The 10413-nt window shown below is 30.9% G+C and overlaps 1 protein-coding gene across 1 annotated transcript; it reads right to left on the bottom strand.

The window, feature by feature from the left end:
* Nucleotides 1-340: 340 nt before the first annotated feature.
* Nucleotides 341-2048, bottom strand: LOC114185564 (1-aminocyclopropane-1-carboxylate oxidase homolog 1-like). The gene is made up of 3 exons (XM_028073377.2): nt 1410-2048; nt 930-1251; nt 341-788 (listed from the first exon to the last, which is right to left on the bottom strand). Exons 1-3 carry the CDS (start codon nt 1943-1945, stop codon nt 528-530), a joined length of 1119 nt encoding a protein of 372 aa, XP_027929178.1. The 5' UTR covers nt 1946-2048; the 3' UTR covers nt 341-527.
* Nucleotides 2049-10413: the final 8365 nt, after the last annotated feature.

Genomic DNA, 10413 nt, shown 5'->3' with positions numbered 1-10413 from the left:
AAAAAATGGACAGACCAGCTCGGCCCGACCCGTTAGCTCGTCCAATACAAGACGGGTTGTGATTGTTGACCCGTTTCTATTTAACAGGCCAGTCCGACCTGACCCTTTTTTTACGGGTCACAAACGGATCGGGCCAAAATGGGCCGAGCTGACACGTTTTGCTACCCCTAATATATATATATATATATATATATATATATATATATATATATATATATATATTTACAAACACTATCCTTCTCCAGGCTTTCTTACTTTATTAACATGTGAAGGGAGGGGTTATATTTTGAATGTAAACCATGAATTAAGCAAAAGTAAACAGATAAAAAGGTATTAAATCTGAACTGCTAACATAATTTATCTTATTCTATATGCAACAGAACTTTTACAGATATGTAACTTGTAATGGAAAATTAAGACACCGAAAGCAAATACAAATAACACATTATACAACCATCTCCATGAGATTCTGGAGCACTTGAATTTCATCAAACTTATTTTCTTTTCTCGGTCGAAATCTGTTCACTTCACAACCTAAAAGGGTTCAAAGCATGGTTCCCATCAAGCCCCTTAGCAAAATGGTGAGCCATGATCTCTCCTATGGAACTGTTCCTATAGATCGGTGGATTTTCCTCTGACAATAACTCTTTAATTGGACCATAAACCTTTGTTATACCCTTTTCTGGATCGTGTGAATTTGAAAAGAAGGTAGCCACTGAAACTCTTGGTCCTCCACGGTTTGCCAAGACCCGGTGATAAACACTCGAAAACTTGTCATTTGTTATAAGCTGAAACCAAAGCTACAAAATTAACAAATATACTCCTCACAGACTGTAATTAACAGGTTGATTGCATTCTAAATCACTTGTATAACTAGAAAATAAAACATGGTTTTCCCACGTTAATCATTATAAGTCAACGATACTTACTTGTAGAACATCTCCTACGTTTACAACAAGACCTCGATCCACAGGAGGAACATTTAACCATTGATTGTCATGAAGAATCTGAAGACCACCCAGTTGGTCTTGTAGAAGTATTGTAATGAAGGCCATATCAGTGTGCTTGGAGGTTCCCAAAGTTAATTCAGGTTGAGGACAAGGTGGATAGTAATGGCCCTGAATGAAAAGTCCTTCTGCACAATTCAAGTCTTTGAGATAAGATGAATTAAGGCCAAGAGCTTCAGACAACAACTCAAAGATTGTATAACCCAGTGCCATTGCTTCCTTGGAATATTCAGTAATTATGTCTCTGCAAGTACATGGAAAATGTATCAGACATGAATTTTTCAGTCACTTGAAAACTAGTTCTCCATCCAAAGAATGCACCTAGATACTGAACTAAGAATAGAAAGAAAAAGGGCAACCATTAAACCACTGAAAAATCTAAAAACTGTGTTAGTTCATTACCTAAAAACTTCAGGCAATTCTTCGGGTTTGGGTGGATTGGGAGCCATAGAACATCCAACTGTGTCTCTCCAGTTAGTAAATTTGTCCATGTACAGGCTGGCGTTGGAAAAGTATAGAATTTTGTCCTTCAAATATCGAGAGTAAAACTGTTTCCTTACATCAGCATCTTGTTCATGAAACCTTCTGATTCCATCAATCATTTCATCCATAACAGGAATTGGAATTCCATGATTGATCACTTGGAAAAAACCCCACTCCTGGCATGCACTGCGAATTTTTGTGACAGCTTCTTTTCGCAGATCAGGGTTGGTGTGTATGTTTTGCAGGTCTATGACAGGAACACTCAGCTTTGAGTCAGTGACTATGTTTTCAGTTATGTCAATACCGGAATGGAACATACGAGGGACTTTTTTGACCCCAGAATCTACGAGACCTTTGACCCCAGTTTTTGTCTCATCAAATGCTTTGATTTCAGCTTTTCTGTCATAATCGGAATCCATGGCTGCTTCTATCTGGTTTGTGCTTTTCACCTCCATGGCTAGAGAATGTTAAGGTCAACCAAAATCCCAAATTACCCCTAGGGAAAGAAACCAATAGTCATGGAATAAGTGGCAGTTTTTCTTGTACTACACCCTACGAAAAGTGAGCATTTTAATATAAACATGTTCTTCTTAAGTATGAAAAGTCCAAAGTTAATAAGAAACTATTGTTTCCAGACAGAATAAAAACGTGGTATTTTGTTGCGGATTATAGCGTGCCACGTCAAAGAACTCTTATCCTTGTGCTAAAGTATCTTTTACTTATAGGATCGAAGTCTTTCAAGATTACTTTTGATTTTGTCTTTCTGATAACATATGTCGTTATTTTGAGAAGTAATTTTTTTTTATAGATTTCATGATAAAAGATTTTGAAATGTAATTTATTTATCATTTTGGACTTAATAGTATTTATAAAAATAAATTCATTCTTTGTAATAAAAATTTGTAATAGTTAATGGAGGAGATGGGAGAACGTGCATAAACGAAGAATTATGAAGCTGGAGAGACTTCAAAATGAAGTAATATTTAAGAGTACGACTTTGATTTTAATAATATATATAAAATCGTGCTATGAAAGCATGATTTCAATGCGTTTTGTATTTTCGTTAAAAGTCGAAGTGGAATTACGAATGTGATAGGATCTTAGAAGAAGGTAGTAAAGGGGAAAGAGGTGGTGATGTTGAAGGAGGCAATATCAATTATGGTAGTCGAAGCGATTGTGGTGGAAGCCAAAGAGGAGGACGATGCAATATTGATGTTACCGGTGAAAGTCAAGAAAGAGGAGAGGAACCAATATCTTGGAAGGCAAAAAGGAGAAGGCGGTGCTAGGATGGATATGGATTGAATTTATTAATATTCAGTTTAGATCTAATAAAATGGATTGAATCTATTAAAATGAATATGCATTTTAACTGCATCAATTAAATTTGAATTTTTTTCGATCTAATTTAAATTGGATTAAAATTGTATTTAATCTACTTTGTCAATAAAAATAAATTTAATCAGATCAATCTAATATATTTAACTATTAGATTTATTAGATATGGGTTTGGTTGATTCATCTTGACCCTTCAACTTAGATTCACTCAGCCAAACCCTTTGATATAGTCTAACTTGACTCGACCTTGGGTCCTAGTTGACTTGATTTGACATTCGGTTGAAGCCTACTCGACCAAAGTTTGTTCATCGGGCCAACTCGGCCAACCTTGCCTAGGACCAACTTGATCAACATTCAGTAAGGGCTGTTTCGGTCAAGTAACAATAGTACTTCCTCAATAGACCTTTAGTCGGGTCGACTTGAGTGATTTCGACTAGGGCGAACTAAACTGAATTGGATCCGGGTCAACTTGGTTGAATTTTAGTCAGAATCGATTCTTTAGAATTCCAGCACAAACAAACTCAGTCGATTTTGGTCGGGGGCAACTCGGTCAAATTTCAGTCAGGGCTGACTTAATCGAATTTTAGTTGGAGACACCACAGTCGAATTTCTCCCAAGGACGACTTGATCAAATTTCAGTTCGGGGTGACCTAGCGAAATTTGGACCAAGGGTGACTCGTCGAATTTCGGTCAGGTCTAACTTCGATGACTTTCTACCGGGGTCGAGTCAGCCGAATTTTTACCTAGGCCGTCTTTGCCAAATTTTGGATGATACTAACATGGTCGAATTTAGGTCTAGATTGAGTTAAATGATTTTTTTAGGCCGAGTTAGTCAAATTTTGGCTTAGACCGCCTCAGTCGAATTTCGACAGCAACATTGACTTGATTGAATTTCGGCCAAGGAAAACTCAGTCAAATTTCGGTCAGGGCGAACTTGATTGAATTTTGGTCTAAGGCGACTCTGCCAAATTTCGGGGAGGGTGTCTCCACTGAATTTTAGCATGGGCTACCAAAGCTAAACACAAAGCTAGATTAGTGACTCGCAGGTTTACCTAACAATATGGAATAGATTTTCAAGAAACATTTCCTCTTGTTGCCAAAAATACCTTATGTCTTCTTTATCCCTTCCCTTTTCTCCTAATTGCCATCTCACTCTACTAAACATTAATATTGCTTTTCTATGTGGAAATCTTAATGAAGAAAATTTTTATGACCATTTCTCTAGGTTATATTCATAATTTTACTCCTACATCCAATGTCCCTTTAGTTTGTTGTTTGCATAAGTCTATATATGGTTTAAAACAAGTCTCAAGGAATTGGTTTCATAAGTTTCACAATACTCTTATTTCTTTCAGTTTTTGTCAATAAAAATATGGTTATTTTCTTTTTACAAGAGAAATTGGCACTAATTTCATTATTATTCTTGTATATGTGGATGATATTTTTCTTCCTAGTCCTAACATAAATTGTATTCATTCTATTAAAAATTACCTTCAAAACACTTTTAAACTAAAGGATCTTGGTGACTTAATGCTTTACAAGAATTTTGTGCAGCAACAAACCAGAGGGGAAGAATGAATTTAGAAAGGATCCTTGCCAACATTTAGGGTTTCATGATTCACATTTTTAAACAAAGTTACTCATTTTCTACTTATGCCACGTCAATTGTTCCTGCTTCTTAAAAACGTTGACACATATCAGTAGAATTTTGCCACCACAGTACTGTTTGAACGACATTTGTTTAACTTAAACAGAAAGGACTAAATTGAGTCACTTTTGAAAACATGAGGACTAAATTGAGACACTAAATAATTGAAGAATAATTTTAAAAATAGCTAACAAACTAGAGAACTAAAATAGTAATTTAACCTTTACCTAATAATGAAAGCCTATGATACTATATGAATAGAAGAAAAAAAAAAAGATTTTCGGTGTTCATTTTCTTAAAACACTTGCTCTTGATTTAAAATAATTTAAATATGTTTTGCACATCAAAGGCCATCTCTTACATCCACACATTTGACCACGTGAATAAAATGTTTGATTTAGCATTGATTTTTTATTGGAAGCACCTAAATTTCTAAATAATAAGATTCAACTACTGGTGGCAATAAAACTCAACTATACGAATCTTTATATTTGAAGAATTCAAATTAGTAAAGAAGATTGTCACACAGTTCTATCACCTAAATAAATCTATTACTAGATTATGAAACGTATATCGATTATTATGCAAAAGAAATTTACCTGTATATTAATAATGAATATTTCATAATTGGCTAATATTTTTTAATTTATTCTTGTTTATTTTAGAAGAAAAAAGAATAAAACTTTAATGTACTTTTTCATGGTGGTGGTTGTATTAAATTATATATCGTTAAATGATGTCGAAATTTTTAGAATTTTGAATTGGGTAAGAGTTTTTATAATTTGGTTATTAAATGAAGTAGTTCAGATATGTGTGGATCTTAGTCCGAACCAAATAATAAATTTAGGCTATTCAAAATTTAAAATTCATAAAAGTAAAATAAAAAATCTGTTTTGAAAAGTTAAGAAATATGGATCTAACCTAAAATCCAGATTTAAAAAAATGAACTTTTAATAGATAAGTTTAAATCAAATGGATCGGTTCAGACAAAACAGATTTTTTTTCCATCCTTTCTTATAATCAATGTATTTCACGTGTATAATCAATGTATTTCAAATTAAAATATTTACTATACATACTTAAGTCTAATACTTAAAAGAAACTTTGTTGTGCCTTACTATATGTATAATTAAGTCAAAGAAAATGTATGATCCATGAGAAAGTTGAACATGGAACATGCGTTTTAAGTGTGACTTATATAATTTTGTTGATAAAACAATGACTTTGACTTTAAGCGTAACAATAGGGTTGTACTTTACTCTTCAGTCTATAATGCACATAGTCTTTTATCATAGAACCTCCGATAAACATCTTTTATTTTTAATATTTATTATTATTTGTAGTTATTTATATAATAAATAATCATTATTATATACTATTATATTATTATATTTTTTATTGAGGGTTCAAAATGATTAACTACCGTGAAAAAAAAGAGTAGAAAGATCGATCAATTTATTAATAAATTAAACAAACTTTAATCTCGTATCTTATGTATTTTTTTATACTTTTTTTGCCTGCAAATACAAGTTTAAATTTAGCTTTTTGTTTTTTTTGTTTCTTTTGCGTAATCAACTTTTATATTTATTTGTAGTTAATTAAAAAAAATGATCTTCAAGTTTTTTTTTTAAATGATTAGTATAATTTTACTTGCAATAATTTATTGTCTTTTTAACAGATTTGTTTGAGATGAAAAAGTTGTTAATAATAATATTAAATTATTTTCTCATTAATTTTAATTTGTGCATGAGCTCGTACGTTCATAAATATATTATAAATATAATAAGAGGTGAGTAAGACAAAATAATATACAAATTTTACATTTTTTGATGTTTTAAGGAAAAGAATATAATACTTTGACAAAAGTTTACATTTCAATACACATCAAATATTTATTCCAGCCTTTGTCTGGAAGGTAGAGATTGTACAATCTTAACTATGATAATACAGGTTAAGTGTCACTTGAAATTGTCATTTTTCTTTAGCATGTTATTTTCTTTTTCCAGAGTGAATGATGTGGTTGTCATTGTCTTAATGCTATAACACATTTTTAATGTTTTTTATTTCCTCTTTTCTAGTAATATTTTAATTTTCCCTTTCCGTTGACAAATTACAGACATAAGTTATCAGTCCTTGTTTTTTTTTTTTTTTTTACGACTCATTAGGATAAATGTAATTTAAGAGATACAACTTAAAAGTTACATACAATTCAAAGTTAATTTATTATCACCTAAAAGTCTATCAAACCTAAAATAATATATAGAAAGCTAGTTAAAAAAAATCAAAGAACATTAAATTGTAGGAAGTTCTATATTTAGAAAGGATCTTGAAACTTTCTTGATATAGAGAAAATACAAAGAAAAAAAAATTATAATTGTCAATCCAAAGTTAAAGTCTTTTTTTCTCATGCCCAATTTAACTATTTATATATATAGTTAGTTGTCATCAGTCAAATAATTTAATTATGGCTACTTAACTAACTATTAAAAATGCATACTTTAACAATTTTTTCTCTGAAAAAGTCTTTTTCCTCAAGTATTACAAAAATGTGATTTTATTTTTTTTAGAATATCATACTAATACTTCCATGTTGCATCTTTGGAGCACTGAATTTTCCACTACAACAGTACTTGTCACTACTTATCCCCTCTTTTTTACAAAGGTTCTGTCAAGAATGAATTCTGATTCCTTTACATCAAGAATCATCAATTATTTCTTTAATTGAGAAACATGAAATCCATTACTTGAGAAGTGTTTGGTAGCCCCTAGTGATTAATTATCTTCAAGTCTAGATAATGCATCAATAAGTAACAAGAATTTTCTTAGAATTTTAATCAAAATAGAATTCATTAATCTTTGGAAAGTTAGAGAGGCATTGGTAAGCCCAAATAACATAACCAAATACACGTAATGACCGCTATGAGTTTTGAAAGCATTGTTATGTGTGTCTATTCTTACTTGATGATAACATGCTCTCAGGTCAAATTTTGAAAAATTAACTAAGCCATTCAATTTACCATGAGGCCTTCCATTGGAAACTTATATTTAAATGTCTATATTGTCAACACAATTCAAGAACTATTTTTTCTTCAATTAAGACTAGTCTGTAAATTAATTTGTAGTTTTTCGTATGATCATAAATCATTCCAGAAAATTATTGTAAGATCTAAAGATTCATGATTCTCACATATTCACACATATAAATCATAATATGATATTAACCTGGATTTATGAGAGATCCAATGAGAATGCTCTATTCTTTCCCTTCATTATCTTTTTCTCAATCTATCTCTTTACCTTTCTTTTTCCTCTCACACACTCTTTTTTTATAGCTTATAGTGAAAGAATCTTATGGTTAAAGATAGAACCCTAATCTCCTTTTATAAACCAAAATCCATCAAGTTGGACTAGACTTTATTTTATATTTATTTTATTTTACTATAACTTCCCATAATAACCGATATGTCCTTATATTTTATCAAATCACATATGAGTCCATCATAATATTTAAAATGAGTCACATAATAGAATTAATTCCAACATTCTCTCATTTGACTCATATGGTGTCATAACATTAGGTGATTTAATACATAAACATAATGTGCATTAAAGGACTTTATGTAAACTGGTTTCGTCATTATTCATAATCAAAGATACAAAAATAACAAGTCATGATGGTTGCACGTCATTTAGTTGACATGTTCCAACCCATGTACTATTGTATCATCTTTTTCTCCTTAATATGACTTTACAATGAGAAGTTCATAATAGATTCAAACATAGTATCATTTCAATAAAAATAACATAATTTGTTTTCTTCATCATAATTTGCAAGCATAAACATAAAGAAGAAAACACAAATTTCAGAAACTTATACATCAAAAACCTCGTAGTGTCACATAAATCCAAAGGACATTATAATATCATTGAACTTAAGATACCATTGTTGAAAAGCTTGCTTAAGTCCATATATTGATTTCTTAAGTTTACACACCATGAATTCCTTTCCTTCTTCAGTGAACCCAACTAGTTGGTCCATATAAACATTCTCTTTTAAATCCTCATTCAGAAAGACAGTTTTAACATTCATTTGATGCAACTCAAAATCATAATGAGCTACTATTGCCATGAAATTCTAAAAGAATCTTTCTTAGAAACAAGCGAAATGTTTCCTTATAGTCAATATCATCTTTATGAGTAAAACATTTGGCAACTAGTTAGGCCTTATAATGTTCGATATTGCCATGATAGTCACGTTTAGTCTTAAAGACTCATTTACATAGAACTCTCTTACATCCTTCTAGCAATTCCACAAGGTCACATGTCATTTTGTGTCATTGATTTAAGGTAATCTTTCATAGCATTTAACCATTATCAGAATTATCACCATTAATAGCTTTTGAAAATGATTAGATCATTATCAATACTTAAATCATATTCAGAATCTTGTAGATAAACCACATGATTATTCTACTACCAGCTCATTGTTCCGAGATCCTTAATTTGTTGTTCTTCTTTATTGTTGTGTGATTCTACAACATAGGGAACAACAAATTTACATACACCCATAATCAATCCATAAATTATTATGGGGAATTTCAGTTAAGTTTGATACAAAACATATGTAAGTTTTATCCTTATCTTTCTTTTTTAACCAAACTCTACACTTTATGCAATCCTTTTAGAAATGTCCAAACTTCTCGTAGAAATGACATTTGTCAAGGGAACAACTTTATGTACACCCATAATCAATCCATCAATTATTATGGAGAATTTCAGTTAAGTTTGATACAAAACATACCTAACCATTATGCTTACCTTTTTTTTTTCGAACCAAGCTCTACGTTTTATGCAGTTCTTCTAGAAATGTCCAAACTTTTCGTAGAAATGTCATTTATCATTTTCCTTCTGGATTTTGGTTAAGGACTCGTCAATATTTAATGGTCCTTTACCATTTTCATGTTTCTTTACAAATTTCTTTCCAGTTCCTTGACTCCTCACATAATGAACAAAGTGATTTTCTAAATTCTTGAGTCTGGTTTTCTCTTGAACTAACATATTGTGCAAACTACAACAAAAATGACTTGAGACAATAGTGAAAAACTACGACCTAAAGCTAAAAAACCATTGCCTAAACTAAATCGTTGTCTAAACTTTAGACAACGAATTAGCAGTCATTGCGTAAGTGGTCGTGGCCTATACTATAGACAACAATTTTTTTTTTTGTTAAAATACCTTTTTGGTCCCAATTTTCGTCAAGTTTTTTCAAATAAGTCCTAATTTTGGTTTTATGTTCAAATATGTCTCAATTTTCGTCAATTTTGTTCAATTGGGTCCTTTTTTGCTAACACCGTTTAAATCATTAACGGCCATGAACAGTAACTGCCACGTGTCACTTCGTGGTTTTTTTTAAATGTACACGTGTCAACCCAAGAGTGTGCCACGTGTCACTTCGTGATTTTTTTTGAATTTTTTATTTTATTTTTTTTTGAATTTTTTTTAAATGTCCACGTGTCAACCTAGTAGGGTGCCACGTGTCAAAGTCAATATTCTATATTCAATTTGGTCCCTATATTTGTTGTTTTTGTTCAATCAGGTCCCAATTTTTGTTAACATTAACCAATTTAGTCCCTATCGAAGATGTGACCAAATTTAATTTTTATATCAAAGTTATAATGATGTGAATTTTAATATATTATATAAAAATATTTAATAAAAAATGTGAATTTTAATATAAAAATTAAATTTCATTTTAATTTGGAGAGAGACCAAATTGGTTAATGTTAACAAAAATTGGGACCTAATTGAACAAAAATAACAAATATAGGAACCAAATTGAATTTAGAACATTGACTTTGACACGTGGCATGCTATTGGGTTGACATGTGGACATTTAAAAAAATTTTAAAAAAATTTTAAAAAAAATTCAAAAAAACCACG

The sequence above is a fragment of the Vigna unguiculata genome, chromosome 5, assembly GCF_037176805.1.
Source record: "Vigna unguiculata cultivar grain cowpea cultivar isolate G323 ecotype 2 chromosome 5, ASM3717680v1, whole genome shotgun sequence".
Taxonomy (NCBI): domain Eukaryota; kingdom Viridiplantae; phylum Streptophyta; class Magnoliopsida; order Fabales; family Fabaceae; genus Vigna; species Vigna unguiculata.
This window is presented reverse-complemented; position numbering and strand designations above follow the sequence as displayed.

Coding starts and splice junctions, on each gene's coding strand:
- LOC114185564 (XM_028073377.2), bottom strand. CDS start 1,945: ATGGAGGTGAAAAGCACAAACCAGATAGAAGCAGCCATGGATTCCGAT. Junction 1,252..1,409: donor GAATTGCCTGAAGTTTTTAG/GTAATGAACTAA, acceptor ATGTACTTGCAG/AGACATAATTACTGAATATT. Junction 789..929: donor ACGTAGGAGATGTTCTACAA/GTAAGTATCGTT, acceptor CTTTGGTTTCAG/CTTATAACAAATGACAAGTT.